Source organism: Oncorhynchus clarkii, chromosome 29, assembly GCF_045791955.1.
Source record: "Oncorhynchus clarkii lewisi isolate Uvic-CL-2024 chromosome 29, UVic_Ocla_1.0, whole genome shotgun sequence".
Lineage (NCBI taxonomy): Eukaryota > Metazoa > Chordata > Actinopteri > Salmoniformes > Salmonidae > Oncorhynchus > Oncorhynchus clarkii.
This window is the reverse complement of record NC_092175.1, coordinates 31,777,952-31,801,246: the sequence shown is the minus strand read 5'-3', so window position 1 is coordinate 31,801,246 and position 23,295 is coordinate 31,777,952. Positions and strand designations below refer to the sequence as shown.

The 23,295-nt window shown below is 42.1% G+C and overlaps 2 protein-coding genes across 3 annotated transcripts; one reads left to right on the top strand and one right to left on the bottom strand.

Moving 5' to 3' along the window:
* Positions 1–2,219: 2,219 nt before the first annotated feature.
* LOC139387848 (peroxiredoxin-4-like) lies at positions 2,220–11,934 on the bottom strand. Its single transcript, XM_071134129.1, has 7 exons — positions 11,638–11,934; positions 5,471–5,588; positions 3,406–3,522; positions 3,186–3,308; positions 2,827–2,957; positions 2,444–2,478; positions 2,220–2,330 (listed from the first exon to the last, which is right to left on the bottom strand). The coding sequence occupies exons 1-7, from the start codon at positions 11,846–11,848 to the stop codon at positions 2,280–2,282; spliced, it is 786 nt and encodes a 261-aa protein (XP_070990230.1). The 5' UTR covers positions 11,849–11,934; the 3' UTR covers positions 2,220–2,279.
* A 2,350-nt stretch (positions 11,935–14,284) lies between these two features.
* Positions 14,285–23,055, top strand: LOC139387847 (pyruvate dehydrogenase E1 component subunit alpha, mitochondrial-like). Of its 2 annotated transcripts, XM_071134127.1 has the most exons (12): positions 14,314–14,469; positions 16,354–16,374; positions 18,202–18,270; positions 18,357–18,530; positions 18,902–19,028; positions 19,188–19,279; positions 19,425–19,517; positions 19,631–19,786; positions 19,870–19,941; positions 20,064–20,131; positions 20,385–20,493; positions 21,837–23,055. In XM_071134127.1, exons 1-12 carry the CDS (start codon positions 14,413–14,415, stop codon positions 21,999–22,001), a joined length of 1,203 nt encoding a protein of 400 aa, XP_070990228.1. In that variant the 5' UTR covers positions 14,314–14,412; the 3' UTR covers positions 22,002–23,055. The 2 variants fall into 2 exon arrangements, with proteins under 2 accessions (XP_070990229.1, XP_070990228.1); XM_071134128.1 differs by lacking the exon at positions 16,354–16,374 and having other exon boundaries at positions 14,285–14,469.
* Positions 23,056–23,295: the final 240 nt, after the last annotated feature.

Genomic DNA, 23,295 nt, shown 5'->3' with positions numbered 1-23,295 from the left:
GGACAGATTTTGGGGTAAATCCTCTCGCTTCGCCTCTTCCTTTTGGGCTATTTGATTCAGCTATGTATTGGGGGGGGGGGGGGGGGACCCTGCATTAGCTGACCGTTGTCTGTAGGTTGAAGTTGATGAGAAGCATTCCCAGTGACTTGAAGGCAATTTAATCAAATCTGCATGATCTTTGATCACATGGTTTTTGTAAAGTTCATTTTTATTCCCATAATGCAACACACTTTCAAAGGCGGTGACCATCGGACTAGACAAAATTGACCCGCTCAAACGCGCCCATTTGAGGACTTCTGCAGGCTGCTTAATGCTCATCTCTTGATGACAATGCATGTACAGTAGGTCTACATCTGTCCATGCATTGTAAAGACTCTCTACAATAGGTTTAGGGTTAACTCTAATTCAGTCATATTTGCCTAGACCACCTACTTGACTTTGTGGAATGCGTCTATTTAAACATTTTTTTAAAAGTTATTAAAATCAGTGCACAATGACACACTTTTACTAGTATTGTAAATGGGTCATGTTTTATATAAAAAGGTAATGTGATTATTGCATGAAATGACCATCAAAGTTATGTAACCCATTTCTCTTGTCACATGGTGTACAGTATTTGTGCGACACCCACATTGTAAAAACAGGGTCACACAATGCCTTGAAGCTGTCCCACATGCATACACATCTGTTTCACAGTACCATCAGAAACACATAGTCCATGTGTTTATGATGTATCACAAGGCTGAGAAGGGATGGTCAATCAAGGGACATAAAAACATATGTAGTTACGTGGTAGGCACATCTACAGAGTAATTATTGTACACATTGGTAGGCACATGTAGACTAATTACATGTCACAGTTGTAAGTACCATAACCCTGTGTACCTACACTGTAATTACACAGTACCCGCCTTTGTAACTTAATTGTAAATACATAGGCTTTAGGCCACTTAAACGTGAATCACTGAGGTTAAGGGCCCTTCATCTCTTCTTTATGTCAACAAAATCTCCAATATTCTTAAGAAAAAAAACACCTATTCTTGTCAAATTGGCCTGCAGTCTTGGCCAAACCTGTTGGTAGCAATATTCTACTGCCAGTCTGAGTTATGTGAAATCCCAGGATTTATTGGAAGTGTCAGTTAGTTATAAAAGTCTAAGTAATTTAAACTAGATAAGAGACCGTATTTAAAAAAAATAATATGGCTCAGTCCATGGCATTGCTCTGCAAAGCTTCACAGTAGTGACTCAGATGTACTACAATCTCCAGGGAAGCAGGTGCTGGCATGATCCATGAACTTGTGACCTTAAACTGCCACGAAACTCTTTACGTTTGGTTTCTCTTTGACTGGTCCTGCATGTGGTATTCTGATGGCATTTCATTAATTGAGACATGTGACCATGCAAACATACTGTACATGTTGTGTAAATGAATTGTGTGTGCACTTTGAGGTACATATTATGGATGTACTGTAGTTTAATTTACATTTAAAACATTTCAAATTATTTCCAGAGTGCATGTCCATCATATTCCAGAGTATTTATTTGTTATAGGACCCCTCCCCAGGAATGCCCAATACTCAAGCGACTAGTTTATAGCCAACTGTTATCTGGTGTCCAGTCCATTGGAGTGGGACATATTTGGCACACTCAACATATTATATAAGAACAGTGTTTCCCCTATATTCATTTAGACTCCAAAAATATGACTAAAACTAGATCAAGTATGTATGTAAAGTATGTAATTTAATAATTCTCATCTTTGAGAACTAACAATCACCAAAATAAAAGTCAGGGAGAATCTAAAATTCCCAAAATGTCATGACTTGGGGCACCACTATAGCATAGGAACACGCCATAAACCAATGCAAAATGTGTAGAATTGCAGGAAATTCATTTTAAAACAGCAACATTGTGTCTGCGGCCAAGAGTGCCTTAAAAAAAAAAAGAAAAGGAAAAAGTGGCCACGCCCACTACACTAACTTTGCCAACCCTGCTGAAAAAAAAAAATCATAGGAGAAACATTGAATACATGCATTTCACTAATTTCCTCAACAGCGCCATCTAATGTCTCCCATTAGGAAAGGGTGACTCAGTTCCAAAAGGCATTATTTGGTTGTTGTAGTTCATCTCAAAGGTAACCAGTTTACGCAGAGATCACTAGATGAGATTTAATTATGTCAAATATGCCTGTACATTGCTAAAACAAAACAGACACCAGATTATCAAAACTCTGTTTTTATTCTGAGCTTCAACCAAAGTGTTTAGAGAGCAAGGGAGGGTCAGTTCAGCTTGTCAAAGTACTTGAGTTTGCCCGATGGGTCTGGGATTATCTATGGGGAGTATTACACTGAATTAGTACAGTAGTCTCAAGCAATGTCTATGAAAACAATATTTCTCACATGCACGCACTTACTTGGAAACACACACACAGTATGAAACTCACCGTGTCACTGCCTGGCTTCCATCCTGCTGGGCACACTGCAAAAAAGAAAAAGTATTTATTTCACACAAACTGTAAACAAAGACCATCCATAGCAACCACAGGTAGTTAAGTATCTAGCTTTGGTCTACTTCCGGCGCCGACAGAGATGGCCGCCTCGCTTCGCGTTCCTAGGAAACTATGCAGTTTTTTGTTTTTTTTACAGTAGTTTTGGAATTGTTAGTTAGATTACTTGTTGGTTATTACTGCATTGTCGGAACTAGAAGCACAAGCATTTCGCTACACTCGCATTAACATCTGCTAACCATGTGTATGTGACAAATAAAATTTGATTTGATTTAGCTGTAATATCTGAGAATGTGTTATGTGATGAGACTGAACCATACCTTCACCGTGTTTGTCAGTGTACTGGAAGGCCTGGACCAGCCGCAGGGTCTCATCTACAGAGCGCCCTACAGGGAGGTCATTCATGGTAATCTGCCTCAGGACTCCCTTGTCATCGATGATGAACAGGCCCCTGAGGGGGAGAATGACAACAATGATTGCTTCAGTTTCAAACTGCATGAATTTAGACTTCATGAACTTAAAACAGTTAACAGGTATTTTGTTATACCGTTTTTCACTGAACCGATTTATAAAAGGAGGTTAATGAGGAAAAATGTTCTGGCTATAGCAGTTGTATCAAACCAATACTAGGCATCATCTTTTGTAGTAGTTTCTACTTCGTGTGTGAGTGTAACTGCACCGGAGTGTGTGTCCTGCATCCTCCAGGAAGACTCCATAGTCCTTGGAAATCTGGTGTGTGAGGTCAGACAGCAGAGGGACTTTCATTGGCCCAAGTCCACCCTGCTTCCTAGGTGTGTTGATCCTGTTAACATAAAACCAGAGGGTCAAGGGAAAAAAGCTGAAGTGCTCTGAAAAAGTCCAAGCACCTCTGAAGAGGGGTGTGATGCTTATAATCTTACCATGCCAGATGGGTGAATTGTGAGTCAACAGAGCAGGCAACAACCTCAGCATTGATGGCATGGAACTCGTGCACACGATCACTGAATGCAATAATCTCAGTCGGGCAGACAAATGTGCTGCAGGTACACAGTGTGAGGGTCATCAGAATAATACATAGCCAACAGCATTATTACTTTAGACATAGCATACTGCATTTTCATTCAGTCAATGATTCTAGAATATAGAAAATGTCATGGTAAGAACTCAGAAAAGTGTATAAACAGTTACTACAGTGTATATTTTATGATAAAATAATAAGACAAATAAGGTTCCTCCCTGTTTCGTTTGCTCTGTTTGGTTCTTAAACTAGTAAACGGTTTCCATTGCAAGAGGTAATTAATACACCCCAGATTATTTAGATTTCTATTTGATCTTTTAGAGCAGTGGTCACCAACCTTTTCTCAGTCAGGATAACTTTTGCAGTCAAAAACAAAGCAGAGACCTACCGCTCAGATTGTTGCTTATTTTCTAATCATGACTTAACTGTTTTTATTAGGTTCATGTAAAAAAAATAATACTGTAGGAATGAGGTTTGGGCAGTAGGCCTAAACATTAACACAGCATATTACCTTTATGCCTGGCCTGCCAATATTGTTATTCTCAGACAGTATTCGATTTCAAAATTCGAGCTTTGATAACAAAATAGATAAGTTAGTGTAGCACTTGCGGTGTACTGCGGAACATAAATTTAAATTATTTGCTTTTTCATTTTACTGGGCAGATGGTAAATGCATCTGATTGTGCTTTCAAGACAACAGGGAACTCGGGAGAAAATAAAAAAAATATGTCAAATCATGACGAGTTGGATAACCTTTCAAAACAATTTTTCGTAGTCGGGATCTAGCTTTTGTTCCTATGACTAGAGAAAATGAAATATTCCGCAATAGTAAAATAGACAAGCTGCTAATAATAATTTAAAAAATGCAGAGCTATCGATACACTTGGCTACTCATTCATTGCAGTTGCAGCACGAGTGGAAGTAGAGAGAAACACGTTTTATATTTTTATTCAACACAATTACAAAAGTGTCGACACTGCTGAACAAATACGTAAACATGGCCTCCCAAGTGGCACAGTGGTCTAAGGCACTGCATCACAGTGCTAGAGGTGTCACTACAGATCTGGGTTAGATTCCGGGCTGTGGCGCAGCCAGCAACGACCGGAAGACCTGTGAGGCGGCGCACAATTGGCCCAGCGTCGTCAGGGTTAGGGGAGAGTTTGGCCTGCTGGGATGTCCTTGTCCCATCGCGCTCTAGCGACTCCTTGTGGCAGTACCGGCCCATCCACGCTGACTGCGGTAGCCAGCTGTACGGTATTTCCTCCGACACATTGGTGCCGGGCGGCTCGGTGGGGTCGTGTTTCGGAGGACGCATGGCTCTTGACCTTTGCCTCTCCCGAGTCCATACAGACTGGGACAAGACTAACTACCAATTGAATATCACCAAATTGGGGAGAAAAGGGGGTAAAAAGTCATTTAAAAAAATGTAAACATGGACTTACTCAAAAACAGCAGCTCTTTGCTTTATTGTTTGACAGTCTCTGAGGTCATGGTTTTAAAAATTATTACATCTTACGTAGGCTAGTCTCAAACTTTGCCATGGCCGGGGGCATGGAATTTCTGTAGGCACAGTGATTTGAACTATCCGATTGGCTACATTGAGTGGCCAAAGATATCCCGGTCTGCCGGGTAGGCAGAGTTAGTCTTCTCAGACAGAAAAAAAATAGTTAAAAATGGGAACACTTTGCTAATCCAGTACGCAGGGCTTCTGAATCAAGTGCACCTACCGCCAACAGCGCAACAAACAGTAAAAAAAAAAGTCAACGATAAAGTGCCAGCCTTTATCGTTGACTTTTCTACAGAAAAGTTTGGTGATCGACTAGGGATGCCTGGAATGTCGACCACTGTTATAGAGTAACAAAGTCACTAACAGAAAGTTACTAGCCTATGAACACATTTTCTGACAGTTGCAACCAACAGTACAGAGATTGGTTTTAGGATGAAGGTCAATAAAAGATAGTACTCACAAGTCCAGGGGGTAGAAGAAGAAGACTAGGTATTTCCCTTTGTAGTCAGACAGCTTGAGCTCCTTAAACTCTCCATCGATCACAGCTGATCCCTCAAAATAAGGTGCCGGCTTTGAAACTGCAAAAATAAGAAAAAATATAGAATTTGATAATGGTTCAAAGCACGAGCAAGCAAGATATTTGCTGATCACCTTTTAGGGACAAACAAATCAAAAGTCTTCAGATTCAAAATGAAAAAGTAACAGGAAGGGTACAAATCCTGCTGTGCACATGATTACTGCATTTATACTGAACAAAATATAAAAATCAACATGCAACAATTAACAATTTTACTGAGTTACAGTTCATATAAGGAAATCAGTCAATTGAAATAAATTCTTTAGGTCCTAATCTACGAATTCCACATGACTGGGCAGGGGTGCAGCCATGGGTGGGCCGGGAGGGCATAGGCCGACCCACTTTGGAGCCAGGCCCAGCCAATCAGAATGAGTTTTTCCTCAGACAGAAATAGTCCTCAGTTTCATCAGCTGTCCAAGTGGCTGGTCTCAGATGATCCTGCAGGTGAAGAAGCCGGATGTGGAGGTCCTGGGCTGTTGTGGTTACATGTGGACTGCAGTTGTGAGGCCAGTTGGACAAACTGTCAATTTCTCTTAAACAAAATGTCGGAGGTGGCTTATGGAGAGAAATTAACATTAAAATTCTCTGGCAACAGCTCTGGTGGGAATTCCTGCAGTCAGGATGCACATTGCACATCCCTCAAAACTTGAGACATCTGTGGTATTGTGTTGTGTGAAAACTGCACATTTTAGAGCTGCCTTTTATTGTCCAAAGCACAAGGTGCACCTGCGTAATGATAATGCGGTTTAATCAGCTTCTTGATATGCCACACCTGTCAGGTGGATGCATTATCTTGGCAAATGAGAAATACTAACAGGGATGTAAACACATTTGTGCACAAAATAAGCTTTTTGTGCATATAGACATTTCTGGGATCTTCTTTCAGCTCATGAAACATGGGACCAACACTTTACATGTTGTATTTCTATTTTTGTTCAGTATATTATGCGTGGCGGACAACTAATAGTATTTGTTCATTGTTGGTGAGCAGTGTGCAGGTAGGCCTATATCTCAGGCCAGGCTTGTGGCACACTTGGCTATCCCATGAGGAGCATCACATCATTGGGTGCATATTAATAGATGTCGACCCTACTCTTGATTATAGCTGCACTGGGGTCAGACAGGATTCCTGTTTAGATTAAGACAACGCAGAGCCAGCGCAAGATATGGCTCGGAAAACAAACCTCAATACAGGGTTAAGAACTGCGTTGTACTCCGTCATCCCAACTGTTACACCTCGAAGATTAAACAACTGCTAGTTTTTTTCCGTCCTGATGCTAGGTAGCAGTAGCCACAGCTGCCATTATGGAAAGGCATATGTTGAATAACAAACAAGAAGTATTTTGGTGTACGAGATTTGACGTTACAAGAGTTACAGGCTGTGTCGAGTGGTGGTGTCTCGTCCTTTCAGTCTGTTGGCCTGAGGTAGGACTAGATAGGTTTAGAATGGAGTAGGGTGGTGGGTTTTTAATGAGTGTAGGGTTAGATGATTGGGCATTTGTTGATTTATTTTTCTTTTTTCAAGCAAAGTATAAGGGTTATACATAAAGTTATACACTAGTCTAGTTGGTGGTGGTAGTAATGCAACATTTATTGGATACCAACCGCTGTTAAACTTCGAAGAAGGCTGACACTGCCATTCCAAAATGGCTGGTGTGGCTTATGCTACCTAGCATGAGCTCGAAAAGGGCAGTTATTTAGTGTAACAGTTGGGATAATGGTCCTATTCAGAGTATAACACATTTCTTATCCCTGGATTAAGGTATGTTTTCCAAGCCATATCTCACGCTGGCTCTGCAATGTTTTAATCTAAACAGGAAGCCAGTCAGACCCCAGTGCTGCTGTAAGCAAGCAGAGGGCTGTTATCTACACTACAATTTCTGTATGGACCTCACTTTTTGCACAGGGGCATTGTCATGCTGAATCAGGAAAGGGCCTTCCCAAACTGTTGCCACAAAGTTGGAAGCATAGAATCGTCTAGCATTGTATGCTGTAGTGTTAAGATTTCCCTTCACTGGAACTAAGACCTAGCCCGAACTAGATGTCGACCGATTAATCGGAATGGCCGATTAATTAGGTCCGATTCAAAGTTTTCATAACAATTGGAAATCTGTATTTTTGGCGCCGATTTAAAAAATAAATAAAAAAGTTACACCTTTATTTAACTAGGCAAGTCAGTTAAGAACACATTCTTATTTTCAATGACGGCCTAGGAACGGTGGGTTAACTGCCTTGTTCAGGGGCAGAATGACAGATTTTCACCTTGTCAGCTTGGGGGATCGAATCTTGCAACCTTACAGTTAACTAGTCCAACGCAATAACGACCCGCCTCTCTCTCATTGCACTCCACAAGGAGACTGCCTGTTACGCAAATGCAGTAAGCCAAGGTAAGTTCCTAGCTAGCATTAAACTTCTTATAAAAAACAATCAATCATAATCACTAGTTAACTACACATGGTTGATGATATTACTAGATATTATCTAGCGTGTCCTGCGTTGCATATAATCTGACTGAGCATACAAGTATCTAAGTATCTGCCTGGGCGGTGGTAGGCAGAAGCAGGCGCGTAAACATTCATTCAAACAGCACTTTCGTGCGTTTTGCCAGTAGCTTTTCATTGTGCGTCAAGCATTGCGCTGTTTATGATTTCAAGCCTATCAACTCCCGAGATGAGGCTGGTGTAACCGAAGTGAAATGGCTAGCTAGTAAGTAATAGCGTTTCAAACGTCACTTGCTCTGAGCCTTCTAGTAGTTGTTCCCCTTGCTCTGCATGGTGGCTGTTGCCGTTGTGTTGCTGGTTCGAGCCCAGGGAGGAGCGAGGAGATTGATTTGTAAATGACAATATTATATATATTATTTTTTTTCTTCTTTAAAATTGGCCTATTAAATCGGTATCAGCTTTTTTGGTCCTCCAATAATCACTATCGACGTTGAAAAATCATAATTGGTCGACCTCTAGCCCGAACCATGAAAAACAGCCCCAGACCATTATTCCTCCACCAAACTTTACAGATGGCACTATCCATTGGGGCAGGTAACATTCTCCTGGCATCCATCAAACCCAGATTCGTCAATCTGACTGCCAGTTGGTGTAGCGTGAGTCACCACTCCAGAGAATGTTATTTTTCTGCTCTAGAGTCCAATGGCGGCGAGACTTACACCACTCCAGGAAACGCTTGGCATTTTGATTGGCTCTACACTGTCATAGTATTACCACGACAACCGGCAAAACATTTCGTATTTCAATCACCCACGTGGGTATAACCAATGAGGAGATGGCACATGGGTACCTGGTTCTATAAACCAATGAGGAGATGGGAGAGGCAGGACTTGCAGTGCGATCTGCGTCAGAAACAGAAAGGAGTTATATTTTAGCCCTTGGCGTCGCAGATCGTTGGCTCAATAATTGAATAACATGGATTTCTAAATGTATTTTGTGATGCTCGGGCACGCGCCGTGTCCGGTCTGGTCAGCACGTTAGGCTTGTGTGCGGCTGCTCGGCCATGGCAACCCATTTCATGAAGCTCCAGACAAAAAGTTATTGTGCTGACGTTGCTTCCAGAGGCAGTTTGGACTTTGAATTGTTGGAAAGGTGGCATCCTATGACAATGCCACATTGAAAGTCACTAAACTCTTCAATAAGGCCATTCTACTGCTAATGTTTGTCTATGGAGATTGCATGGCTGTGTGCTCTATTTTATACACCTGTCATATAGCAGAATCAACTAATTTGAAGGGTGTTCACATACTTTCGTATATATATATATATATATATATATATATATATATATATATATATATATATATATATACACTGCTCAAAAAAATGAAGGGAACACTAAAATAACGCGTCCTAGATCTGAATGAATGAAATATTCTTATTAAAACATTTTTTTCTTTACATAGGTGAATGTGCTGACAACAAAATCACACAAAAATGATCAACCCATGGAGGTCTGGATTTGGAGTCACACTCAAAATTAAAGTGGAAAACCACACTACAGGCTGATCCAACTTTGATGTAATGTCCTTAAAACAAGTCAAAATAAGGCTCAGTAGTGTGTGTGGCCTCCACGTGCCTGTATGAACTCCCTACAATGCCTGGGCATGCTCCTGATGAGGTGGCGGATGGTCTCCTGAGGGATCTCCTCCCAGACCTGGACTAAAGCATCCGCCAACTCCTGGACAGTCTGTGGTGCAACATGGCGTTGGTAGATGGAGCGAGACATGATGTCCCAGATGTGCTCAATTGGATTCAGGTCTGGGGAACGGGCGGGCCAGTCCATAGTGTCAATGTCTTCCTCTTGCAGGAACTGCTGACACACTCCAGCCACATGAGGTCTAGCATTGTCTTGCATTAGGAGGAACCCAGGGCCAACCGCACCAGCATATGGTCTCATAGCACCAGCATAGGGTCTGAGGATCTCATCTCGGTACCTAATGGCAGTCAGGCTACCTCTGGAGAGCACATGGAGGGCTGTGCTGCCCCCCAAAGAAATGCCACCCCACACCATGACTGACCCACCGCCAAACCGGTCATGGCGTTCTCCACGGCGTCTCCAGACTCTGTCACGTCTGTCACGTGCTCAGTGTGAACCTGCTTTCATCTGTGAAGAGCACAGGGCGCCAGTGGCGAATTTGCCAATCTTGGTGTTCTCTGGCAAATGCCAAACGTCCTGCACGGTGTTGGGCTGTGAGCACAACCCCCATCTGTGGACGTTGGGCCCTCATACCACCCTCATGGAGTCTGTTTCTGACCGTATGCACATTTGTGGCCTGCTGGAGGTCATTTTGCAGGGCTCTGGCAGTGCTCCTCCTTGCACAAAGGCGGAGGTAGCGGTCCTGCTGCTGGGTTGTTGCCTTCCTACAGCCTCCTCCACGTCTCCTGATGTACTGGCCTGTCTCCTGGTAGCGCCTCCATGCTCTGGACACTACGCTGACAGACACAGCAAACCTTCTTGCCACAGCTAGCATTGATGTCCCATCCTGGATGAGCTGCACTACCTGAGCCACTTGTGTGGGTTGTAGACTCCGTCTCATGCTACCACTAGAGTGAAAGCACCGCCAGCATTCAAAAGTGACCAAAACATCAGCCAGGAAACATAGGAACTGAGAAGTGGTCTGTGGTCACCACCTGCAGAACCACTCCTTCATTGGGGGTGTCTTGCTAATTGCCTATAATTTCCACCTGTTGTCTATTCCATTTGCACAACAACATGTGAAATTTGTCAATCAGTGTTGCTTCCTAAGTGGACAGTTTGATTTCACAGAAGTGTAATTGACTTGGAGTTATATTGTGTTGTTTAAGTGTTCCCTTTATTTTTTTGAGCAGTAATAAATAAATAAATAAATATATATACACACACACACACACACACACATTAGTGTATTCTGGATGGATGCATCTCACACACACTATAGTGTATTCTGGATGGATGCATCTCAGAAGTCTGGTATTGGCGTCCTTGTCACCTAGCCATCTTCTGTTTGGAAAACGCAGGAAATGTGAAAGCGAATGGAGGCCACCTACTGATAATTTACATTTCACCTGCCTCTTAACGAATGCTGATGAATGCGTGAGCTCGAAGAGGAACCCACTTAACATAACTGACTGAGATGCATCCATTGGGATTGTGTGGTACGCAGCAATTGTTATTGCGCGGGTACTCCTGTACTCGACAAAGTAATTGGAGCAACGTTTTGGCTTGACGTGTCCAAATGTACTAACTACTACTTATGAATGTGGCTCTACAAGTAAAAGCTGGCATTGTTACAATAACGCGCATACAAATGTTATGCTAACGTCAGTGGTGAACTTGGCAAGGGAAAACTGGACAATTTGCAGATAATTGGCACCGTGTCTAGCTAATCAAGTCAGCTAACGTTAGCTTATTAAGCTGCCTGCAGTCAAGCTAGCTAGCGCCGTAGCTAAAAACAAAAGTACCATATGCATATAATGTTGAGTAAAATACAATTATTTTAAATTATTATTTTTGAGTCAATGGGATTGTTAAGTACAACTGTGCAGGGGGACAGGGACAATACCCACTTTTCGCCTTGCTGAGGTGCAGGGAATGGTCAGAGACGGGCACACGGAAAGCCTCTCCAGGGTAGACGTGTCCTCCAGCGTAGTTGTGACACTCTTGATCCTTTTTCCCATTAGAACCGTCTTGGGCTGCAGTGGAAAAATTGGTGACCAAACAAATTGTGCAAAACACACTTAAAATGTCTAACATCTTCATATGAAGCATGACGTCCATTACACTGTCTTGCTAAAAGCACGTAGCTAACTAGCTTCTAGGAAAGTGCAGGGGCGCTATTTCACGTGAACGCGCAATTGGCCTCGATCGATGGAACCTTTTCGCAAGGTACTTTCCCTTTCTCCTGAAAGGAGGTCGTCCTCTTTGTTCAAGTCAACAGAAATGGTTATTAGTGTCTGATAATGATCGATTTGGGTATATCAAACTATATGAAAACGATGTGATGAACGCATATATTTCTTATTTTGTTTATTTGATCATTCTTATTTTTGCATTCAAGGGTCCTCACAATATAGTTCATATTGTGTTACTTCATCTTAAACAGGGATGTGCAGAATCAAATCGAAGTTTATTGGTCACGTGCACATGGTAGAGTGAACCGCTTGTTTGTTAACTCCTCAGCAATGCAGTAGAATAACAATATCAATCAAGTCAAATACAAAAGAAAAAAAGAACAAATAGTAATACAAATTTGAAGAAAAAAGAGAGAAACTAGGTCCCTGTATAAAAAAAATAATATACCAGTCTATACATCGTTTCTATTTATGACTATTTACAATTTTCTTTTGTATGTGCCTGGTAATTCCCGAGGCTTGCACTGATGGTGATGATAAAGATTTGTTTTAAGTCTGTGATGGTAGGAGTAACATTTTTGCAGAAAGTTTACCGGTGCCTTTTGGCTGATCCATATATGGTTTCAGAGTGGGTTAAAACGTTGGGTGCTGTGGTATCGGTTAAGGTAACCCTACGTGGCCTTGTGGTAATTGTTTGTGTTTCCCGCTGGTCAGAGGGAGCAGGGGTTCCGCGCCACACGAATGGGGACCAGAGATGGGACTTGTTTTGCGCTAAAGAAAAGAGCGCTGTTGAAAAGAGTGATTACTGGGGTAACGGTAAATGTGAAAGTGGACCAACTGAAGGGGAAGATTCCCGGTGTTTGTGACGCTCATCGTTTGGTGCGACACAGACAGGGTGTAGTGTGAAACAGGTGAAACAGAAGTCATTGTTTGTTCTTTTGAGTTTTGATGTTGAGTCTTTGACCGACAAAGTGATGTTTGGATATTTCAGTTATCCACTACAAGCTTTTGTGACGAATCCATTATGTTGTTACAGGTGTCAAGCTTATAGGCATGTCCCAGCAGTGTGTAGGAGGGAGGTTACCAGGTGTGCAGAAGGGCATGAGACAAAGGAATGTGTAGTATTGAAGGGAAAAAAGCAGTGTTTTAATTGTACAGGTGCCCATGGGGCTGGGGATCAGAAATGTCCGGTGCGAGAGACAGGTTGAGGTTAGAGTAGTGCAGAGGGTGTCTGCCAGATGTTGAGGCAGTGAAGAAAGTAGAGGAAGATGGGTCAAGGGGGAGGGATCCTGGGAGGATTAGTGTGAGAATTGGCTTTGGCTTTTTAGCATTCATAGCTATGGTTATCAACTGTACCACAGGGATGGAACATAAGTCGCAGAAAATAGAGGTTGTGGTGGCAGCTACATAAAAATATGTTGGTGTATGAGATTTGACGTCAGAAGAGTTACAGGGTGTGTTGAGTGGTGTCCTGTCTTTCCAGGCTGTTGGCCTGAGGTAGGATTAAATATGTTTAAATAGTCAACTAGCGTGGTGTGTTTTTAAATGAGTGTAGGGTTATGGTAGGATATTTAAAAACGATATCTTCCCTAAAAGTATAAGGTAGGACTGTCCAACTCTCTTCCTGGAGAGCTAGGTTCAGTCCAACCCCAACTTAGCATATCTGATTCAGCTAGTTACGGTCTTGAGCAGCTAATTAGTAGAATCAGGTGTGTTAAATTAGGGTTGGACTGAAACACCATAGAACTGTACATCTCCAGGACAAGGGTTGGGTTGCTTTTTTACATTTAAAAAAAAATACCCCAGTCTAGTTTCATTTAACTAGGCAAGTCAGATAAGAACAAAAACAAAACTTATTTACAATGACGGCCTACCAAAAGGCTCCTCTTTGAGGACGGGGATAACAAATTAAAAAATACATGTAGGACAAAACACACCACTACATAAAGAGACCTAAGACAACATAGCATGGTAGAAACATTCTTGGGCAAGAAGGTAGCGACAATACCTCACGCGAACAGCCACAACTGTCAGTAAGTGTCCATGATTGAGTCTTTGAAGAGATGGAGATAAAATGGTCCAATTTGAGTGTTCCAGTCGCTATCTGCAGCGAACTGAAAAGAGGAGCGACCCAGGGATGTGTGTGCTTTGCGGAACCTTTAACAGAATGTTAAAGGTCGCTCCTCTTTTCAGTTGGTTGCGGTAATGCAACATGTATTGGATGCAATCCGCCGTTAAACATAAACGAATAAGTACCTGGTAATTCATTGTGCAATCAAATACTTGAAGAGGAACTCGCTCGTACAGAAAGAAGCCTGTGCTTCTGCAAAATCTCCAAGCTCGTGCATGTATTTATTTTTAGGCGTAGCGCATGTCGTCATCTGCAGTCGACGTGGATTTTGTCGGTGACGTCATTTTGGTAGCGTTTGTTTTGACAGGCAGGAAGGACGGAGGGGAAAACCTTCTGCAGATCGCTGGCGGACAAATAGTATGCAAAAGATGTTGACAATAATCTCCAACGTGCTGAGGGGTAGCGCAATAAGAAATGTAAGTACTGTTTATGTATAGTATTTTACTATAGGATACACATGACCGCTTGTCCTTTTCTTAAAAAACGAGACGAGCTGCGGTCCTGACCTTGCCATCCCGATAGGCCCCGATTCGTACCCGTACCGCAGTAACTTGCTAGCCGCCCTTGGCTTTAGCTAAATATGACTTGGCAAGTTTTAGGTAAATCTGCGAACTAGCTATAATCCAAATAATCATATGCCTATTTAGTTAGCTGCCAACTTGTCAAAATAGTTATCATCGTGGTGCGTTCAAGATTGCCTGGATTGGGAAACCCGATGTTCAATTCCATAGAATTCTACGTCAGACAGAAATCAGAGTTTGAATCAGGAAAGTGATCGATCACGACCTCAACAAGCCAGCATGTTGAATACAAATTTATTTCAACGTACTTTACCGGTTGTCTGTGCGGTTGGTCATTTTTGCTGTTGTAATGTGAGACAATATGTCCACAGGAAGTATAATTACATCTACATTTCAAGGCGCTGGTAGTTCATTCCGTTTTCTATTACCCAAAGCATGTGCACAACCATGTAAACACGTGCATGTCTTGTGCATCTATTTTTATATTGTTCGCATGTTTCAGGTGATAGAAATGCAATGCCAGCGCTTTGAAAAGTAATTAAACTGTAATGAAACAGGCAGGGAGCAGTGCTCGAACCCTCGACCTTCTAGCCCGACGTCCGGCAGGGTCGATTTCCGCGCTTATAAACCCAGGGTCGTTACAATACTTTCCTGTGGTTATATACTTACCGCCAAAAGGATCAACCACACGGGCAACCCATAAAGATAACTTTTCTCATTCAAACTCTCTTTGCCACCATGTCAGTTTTTAATCAAGATATCCAGTGGTAAGTAGCAACCGTCTCAATTGTGAGAAAAAGCTTTGACGAAGGCTCATAGGTGAATAATGGTAAGTAGAAGTACCGTTAATGAAAAACCTTTTATTAATATATTTGGTAGACATTTCTTTATTTTGACCTCCACAGTTCATTGGAAGTGTAAACTCTAACAGTCTATTACCTAGAAAAGTATCTTGGCGGAGTAAAGAATTGTGCTTATTGTGAAGCAAATTTTCTGTAGTTCTACCAATTATTTTTGATTGTTAGTTCTCAGAGATGGTATTTAAAAATGCATATAGTTCAATATATTTTCTGCGTGCTTTTGAAAATTATCACTTAGAACCACCTAACAATTTTCTATAAAGGAAAAACCCCTGTATTTAGCTCCAATTACTAATTGTCTTCATATTAAATGGATATATTTAGGCCATGAAGCCATTTATCTACTTCCCCAGAGTCAGATGAACAGCTAGCATGCTAACTGTTGCTGTAGACTTCCACTAATTGCGCTAATGCTAGACAGCATTGGCTTGTGAAATACCTTTAACTAGATGCAGCGGTCTAAGGCACTGCATCTCAGTGCAAGAGGCGTCACCACAGTCCCTGGGTCAATTCCAGGCTGTATCACATCCGGCTGTGTTTGGGAGTCCCATAGGGAGTCCCATAGGTCTTTGTAAATAAGAGTTTGTTCTTAACTGACTTGCCTAGTTAAATAAACTTCCTTCATACTGGACTCGTAGACATAATAATGCATTCCACGATGGTATTCTGTTGCAGCTAGCGATATTGTTTTTAAATTAGAGGAGGGGGGAATTAATATTTGCAATGATTGGCTGGTCACCATGAATAACACAACTCAAATATTTGTGGCACAGAATTGTCTGAATTTACCCTTTCATGTCTGACAATAAAATCTTTCCTGTGATTCTCTAATGTATCTATCTCTTTATATCTTGATGTCTCCTGTTGTACTCCCTCACTGCTTCCCTTCTCTGGTTCTCTCCCATTGGCTGCCTGATAGGGAGCCCAGGTTGTGTCAGAGGTAAGATGTGGTTTTACTGTAGTGTAGTCGGTGACACAATCCCTGTGGCACACCCGATCCTGCCTATTTTGTGCTCCATCTTTATTCCTAATGATTTCTTTCCCTTTCACATGTTAACATTATATTCTATACTTTCACTCATTCATTTAGTTATTTATTTGGGGTCCAATTACGGAATAATTTAACATTGCATTTACCCACCCCCATTAGAATAATTTTCATTTGGAAATGTTCTCGGTCAGCAATTATGCTATGCATCATAGACCACACTTTAACAGAAGCAGAAATGGTATCTGACCGACTAACGCTAGAACTACCATCACCAGAAATACCTCTTAAAGTGGACCAATCAACCCGGGAATGAAACGTTTCAGAACCTGACATCAGTACTAACAGGGGTGCTTCTGACTCATCCATATTTGAGCTTCAGCTGGCAGAGAGGAGCCAGAATACTGACATAGCGTTGCTTCAACACCCTGAGATTGCCCTTAGCTTGACGGAAGACACTCCTTTACCAGAGCTACAGCTTGCTGGGAGTAGCGGCAGCCCCTCTGTATCTTACACTCCTCCCCTCACAACCATTCATGCTTTTACAGTACTTTGCCTGATGCTGTGATCCGCCTGTTTTCTCTCACTAACACCATGCCCTAACCAGACGCGCACGTTCGTCTGCCATCATGCACAAATTGTTTTTGTCCCCCCACACCAAACGTGATCACTGCGCGGAGGTTCAAGTATCAAAACAAACTCTGAACCAATTATATTAATTTGGGGACAGGTTGAAAAGCATAAAACATTTATGGCAATTTGGCTAGATAGCTTGCAATTGCTAGCTAATTTGTCCTATTTAGCTAGCTAGCTTGCTGTTGCTAGCTAATTTGTCCTGGGATATAAACATTGAGCTGTTATTTTACCTGAACTGCACAAGGTCCTCTACTCCGACAATTAATCCACACACAAAACGGTCAACCGAATCGTTTCCTCCTTCCAGGCTTTTTCTTCTTTGGACTTTATATGGTGATTAACAACTAACTTTCATAATAAGATGCATTACCACAACTGACTTAAGTTCATCTGTCAATCACCCATGTGGGTATATGTTCCTAAAAACCAATGAGAAGATGGCACCTGGGTCTAGGCTTCTAAAACCCAATGAGAAGTTGGGAGAGGCAGGACTTGCAGTGCGTTCTGCGACAAATAGAATCAACTTCTATTTTAGCGCGCGTGAGCAGTGTGGGTGCAATGATTGAATAACATGTATGTGTACATTTATTTTGCAACGCTCGTGCACGCAACCCGACCGGTGTGGTCAGCATGTAAGGCTATCCCATGGTGTGTGATCACTCATATTCCTTTGTGCTTGAATTGACTGGCTGTGTGAACCTGCCCACCCTGAAATTTGGTCTACAACACAATAATATATTTCTCCTTCATTAACCATTCACATTTGAACACACATTTGATTTTTAGAGTGACGGAAATATTCTGGATATGTCTTTTTCAGCCAATGAGGCATTCTTGTTAGTTGATTGGTTCAGTGTTTTTCAAGACAGTCTGACTTTTCACCGGTGCTTGTCAGTGACAATGGAGTGTTTCTTCAGTCTCATTGTTGTGGTGTGTGGATCAACCTCTGGAAGTATAGCTATGTTCCATACCATAGTTTTTCTGTCTACTTCTCACTTTATGGGTCTGTCCTACTGCAGATGCTTTTGTGCTACCTCTCCCGCCTTGCCCAACCGCAGGTCTTGTGAAGTAGATTTGTGTTGTGAAAAGACGTGATGATGTCCGGTTAAATGAATCTCTCAAGTGTCCTCTTTTTTATTTTAGGGTGCCAGTCTGGTGGTGGCATCACGCTCGTATGCTGATTTCACTCCTGAGGCCACCTTTGACATAAAGGTAAAACAAAAAATATACACAATGTGTAGCTGATTTTGATCCTCACAGTCTGCCGTGTTGAGTTCTCATTGTGTGTTCTCCTGCAGAAAGTTGACCTTCATCGTCTGGAGGAGGGCCCACCCCTGACATCCACTCTGACCCGGGAGGAGGGGCTGAAGTATTATCGTACCATGCAGACCATAAGACGCATGGAGCTGAAGGCTGACCAGCTCTATAAGCAGAAGATCATCAGAGGCTTTTGTCACCTGTATGATGGCCAGGTTAGAAGACACAATCTCACTCACCTATTGTATAAGCAAACATACAGTTTCACATTAACACACACTATTGCAGGCTGGTGGGAGGAGCTATAGGAGGACAAGCTCATTGTAATGGCTGGAATGGAACAAATGGAACTGTATCATACACACAAAACATGGAAAACACATTTTTGATTCTGTTCCATTTATTCCATTCCAGCCATTATAATGAACCTGTCCTCCTATAGCTCATCCCACCAGCCTCCACTGGCACACACTGCATTCAAATAGCAGCTAGCATTTCGCTGCACCTGCAATAACATTGCTAAATATTTGTGACCAATAAAATTTGATTTTAATATGAATGCTCAGAGATTGTTATTCTTTGATAGGAAGCCTGTGCGGTTGGCATTGAGGGGGGTATCACCCTGTCAGATCACCTGATCACTGCATACCGTGCCCATGGCTACACCCTCACCAGGGGTGGGACTGTCAGGGAGATCATGGCAGAGCTCACTGGTGAGTGGACTTGACTCAGTCCAATAGAGAACCCTAATAAGATCTAATCACTGTACTTTGAACCTCTGATTTTATCTCCCTAAACATTAAAACTAACCTCTTTCGCTCTTTTTGTTTTCTTCCCTAATTTTTGTATTTTCTTCCTTTGCTGTCTCTTAGGTCGTAGAGGAGGCATTGCTAAGGGCAAGGGAGGCTCTATGCACATGTATACTAAAAACTTCTATGGAGGCAATGGCATTGTGGGAGCTCAGGTAATTCACGAAGGCCTAGTCTTATTCCTTTAACTTAGATTTGAAAGAATCCCATTTTGATTTCTTTTTTTTTAACCTCATTTGCATCTGGTTTATATCCGATTCAAAGATTTACAAATATAACACCTGCCTAATTTCCGCTCAGGTACCGCTGGGAGCCGGTGTAGCCCTGGCCTGCAAGTACCTGGGCAATGATCAGCTGTGTGTCAGTCTCTATGGTGATGGCGCAGCCAATCAGGTTTGACATAAGGCATGCTTCTTGAACCCTGCATGCATTAAACATATGAAGGACACTCAACTTCAAGTTTTTATTTGACCCCAGCTGTTGACAGAATTTTTATTCATCCACAGGGTCAGATCTTTGAGACATATAACATGTCATCTCTGTGGAAGTTACCCATCATTTTCATCTGTGAGAACAACCAATATGCCATGGGCACATCAGTAGAGCGCTCTGCTGCGAGCACCGAATACTACAAGAGAGGAGACTACATTCCTGGCATTAGGGTAGACCGCTAACTAATATATTCAAACTCTTGTACCTCTTACAAAATATATTCTGTAGTCTCACACAATGCATCTGTATCCAGGTGGATGGGATGGATGTCCTGTGTGTTAGAGAGGCCACCAAGTTTGCAGCTGCTCACTGCCGATCTGGAAAGGTGAGCATCAACCTTAGTGGGTAGGATGGTTGATTTGTTTCTGTGTGTACTGTGTACAGGTTTGTGTGTTTTTAGTTTAAGTAGCACAACTTAAACTTTCTCTGTGCACCACCTGTGTTAAGGGCCCTATCCTCATGGAGCTACAGACCTACCGTTACCATGGACACAGCATGAGCGATCCTGGGGTCAGGTAAAAGTCTACATCTATATTGTTATTATTGGATTACTATTGTTGTTATTGACATGATTATTGTTACATACCTATGTTTTTTTTTACTCCATCAATGCCAACGCACCAGGGATTCAGCTAAGCTTTCAGTGCTCTAATATATTGCTGTCCCTGCACTCTGCTATGTCCCCCAGTAGCCTCCTCCCTGCCCTCCTACCCCCCTGTAGTGACACTGCATAGCCATGATCCCTACCCGCTCTTCCCCCTTCCTCAGCTACCGCACACGTGAGGAGATCCAGGAGGTCCGTAGTAAGAGCGATCCCATCTCCATGCTGAAGGACCGCATGCTCAGCAACAACATGGCCAGCATAGAGGAGCTCAAGGTGATTCTCAAACATTCACTAATATACTGCACATTCAACACAGTATGAATAGGCAGCATATACAGGTATCTGCCATAATAAAGGAAATGCCAACAGTGTCTTCACAGGGTGTTGGTAGGGCTGGGCGACATATCAAATTAATTTGTTTGTTTTGGCACAATATTCCAAATATCCGTATCACAAGAATCTAGTTTTTTTAATGAGAGCTTATGTCCGTCCGCTTGTTCTCTATTGGTCTCTTTCGTTCCTTCTGCTGTGACTGTACACCTTCCCATTTACACACAGCCACTCCCCTACCTGGCACTCACTGTTAAACTGGAACCTTGTCATTTCAAGTTAACATACTTTACTATACCGTGTGAACACACTGCAAGGTAGCCATTCCACTCAAGGCTAGGTCCATTAACAACTAAACTTCCCGCGCAGGCGCACTTTTGACAGAGTGATAGCCCCGTAATAATACAAATATATACTTAAAACATGAACTTCACACTCACGACAACAAAGATGAAACATCACTTCTTCAATAAGCGGTTTCAACTCGCTATTTGCATTTGATGTTTGGTATAACAGAATCGGTCATATTGAGACATTATTTGACTGTAATAGACGAGAAATGTATCTTTCTAAGAATACCCTTTTTATGTTTCAACTCAAATTGTGCAAAGAGCAGACCCTACTAAAACGGGAGTATCAATGAACATTGATTCTGGAAAATATATACGCAGTGACATTGCGTGCGACATTGCGGTACCATGTACTGCTAGCAGCATTTAACCCACAGACTGTTAGACTAGACAGCTAGTATGTGTTTTATAAATGTGCAATAGCCATAAAAAAAGTTATTATATAAGGAATTAGCAACTTATTCTGAGAAATAAGGTAGGCCACTTGATTTCAACATCTGAACAAAGTGGACAGGCTAGCATGCTGTTCAAACAGTTGGAGACAGAACAGTGTCTTCATAACAATTCAACTGTTTTACCTTGTTAGCTAGCAAATAGATCCAAGTTTACTTTAACTGTAAAGATTAGCTGGCTACTTACTAGCAAGTGTGCTTGTGCTTGAGAGATTGTTTGAGATCTGTGTTAATTTTCTATAATGCCTGCTACAAGAAGTTGACTGACACACACCATTTAAACCCCCTATGCTCCCTTGAGGCCCCTCTTTCAAAGTAAAAAAAAAAAAAGTTCCTTTATTTTGACAGTTACCTACACAAAGTCAAATAGCTGAATTTGTTTGAAAAACGCATGATTATTGACACATTGAAAATAGTTACAGCTGACTGAAGCATGTCTTTGAGGATGTAAAGACCAAACTTCCATTGTCCTGTATGTGTGCAGGAGATTGACATTGCTGTGAGGAAGGAGATTGAAGATGCTGCACAGTTCGCCACCACAGACCCCGAGCCCCCTCTGGATGACCTGTGTAGCCACATCTTTGCCAACGATCAGCCCTTTGAAGTGCGTGGTGCCACCCCATGGACCAAGCTGACGTCGACCAGCTAAAGTAGCGTTTCCCAAACTCTGCCCTCGGGACCCCAAGGCGTGCACATTTGTTTTTTCCCTCGCTCTACACAGCTGATTTAAAATAATCAAAGCTTGATGATTAGTTAATTATTTGAATGGGTTGTGTAGTGCTAGGGCAATAACCAAAATGTGCACCCTTTGGGTCCCCAGGCCTGAGTTTGGGGAAACGCTGAGCTAAAAGCTCTTGTGCCCCACCCCTTTGTCTCCCAGGCCCTTCCCCTATCCTCCAACAACGCACATTTCTCTTTGCACACATCACCTTCTCCATCTCAGCCAATGGCCTTCATGGACTCTAATCTCTCGCCCCAAACAGAGAAGTTAAGAACCTTTCATTGTCCCTCTCCAAATGTTCTGAGACTGGTCACATGGACCAATTGTCCTTATCAACATTACAGGTGTAGTTACTCCTATTCAATGATTGTGGTTGGTTTTCTCTCCAAATATAAGATTAAAAGGTATTTTAAATCAAGTGATTTACATGGGGATTATTTTTTTGTCATGCCAAATCAAATCTGTGCCTGTGTTTCGACGATGAGCGTCTCTAGGCTGCGGGTCACTCATAGCAGAACACAAACACTGCAGAGCCACGTGGATGAAGTCTGGATATTGTGGTGTGATGCTTCAGAGATATTATTAAATCATGTTGACCTCATGCCTTCACTATCTTGTCAGTCATACCCCAACTTTGTAGACAATGATTGTCCTTCTAAATCATTATTTGCCCTGCTCTCTTGTTCCCTGAATTTTTCTTTTTTTTTCCTCTATCAGCCTCATGTATTTATTGCTGAATGTGTTTTGTAACTGACATCCCAGTGCGGTTTGTTCAAACTACAACTACTTTAAGCAGGAATAGAAAATGCTGATTTTTTTGGGGGGTCGTCAACTGTTACAGTGGATAATGGTCAGAGAACAGTGGGGCACTACACACAGATCTGTCCTAGTTTTCCCCAGAGATGCTAATGTGTCAGGAAGTGTATGTATGCCTTGATTGTCTTTGTACAGTCTATCAAACAAATAAACTTAGAAAGAAAGCTTTGTATACAAATGTGTCTGAAGTGTGAATGTGTGATCCTTGTTCTAAACAAAAGGCATGGATGGGGGGCTTAATGTTAAACAATTACATGGCTATTCAACTTATAGGACCCTATTGTGATGTAAGTTCTAGGTTACATTTTCCATGTCACATCGAGGCTTATTGCATATTTGATCAACTTTAACCTAGTAATTGCTTATCATCACCTGTTTTGATGCCAAATCATGTCCCTCCCAACCA

Excerpts from the sequence above, each read along its gene's own strand:
- LOC139387848 (XM_071134129.1), bottom strand. The coding sequence starts at position 11,848 with ATGGACGTCATGCTTCATATGAAGATGTTAGACATTTTAAGTGTGTTT. Across the intron at positions 3,523-5,470 it reads TTCTTCTACCCCCTGGACTT|CACATTTGTCTGCCCGACTG; the intron begins GTGAGTACTATC and ends GTGTACCTGCAG. Across the intron at positions 2,331-2,443 it reads GGAAGCCAGGCAGTGACACG|ATAATCCCAGACCCATCGGG; the intron begins GTGAGTTTCATA and ends TACTCCCCATAG.
- LOC139387847 (XM_071134127.1), top strand. The coding sequence starts at position 14,413 with ATGCAAAAGATGTTGACAATAATCTCCAACGTGCTGAGGGGTAGCGCA. Across the intron at positions 14,470-16,353 it reads GGGGTAGCGCAATAAGAAAT|GGAGCCCAGGTTGTGTCAGA; the intron begins GTAAGTACTGTT and ends GCTGCCTGATAG. Across the intron at positions 16,375-18,201 it reads GAGCCCAGGTTGTGTCAGAG|GGTGCCAGTCTGGTGGTGGC; the intron begins GTAAGATGTGGT and ends TTTTTATTTTAG.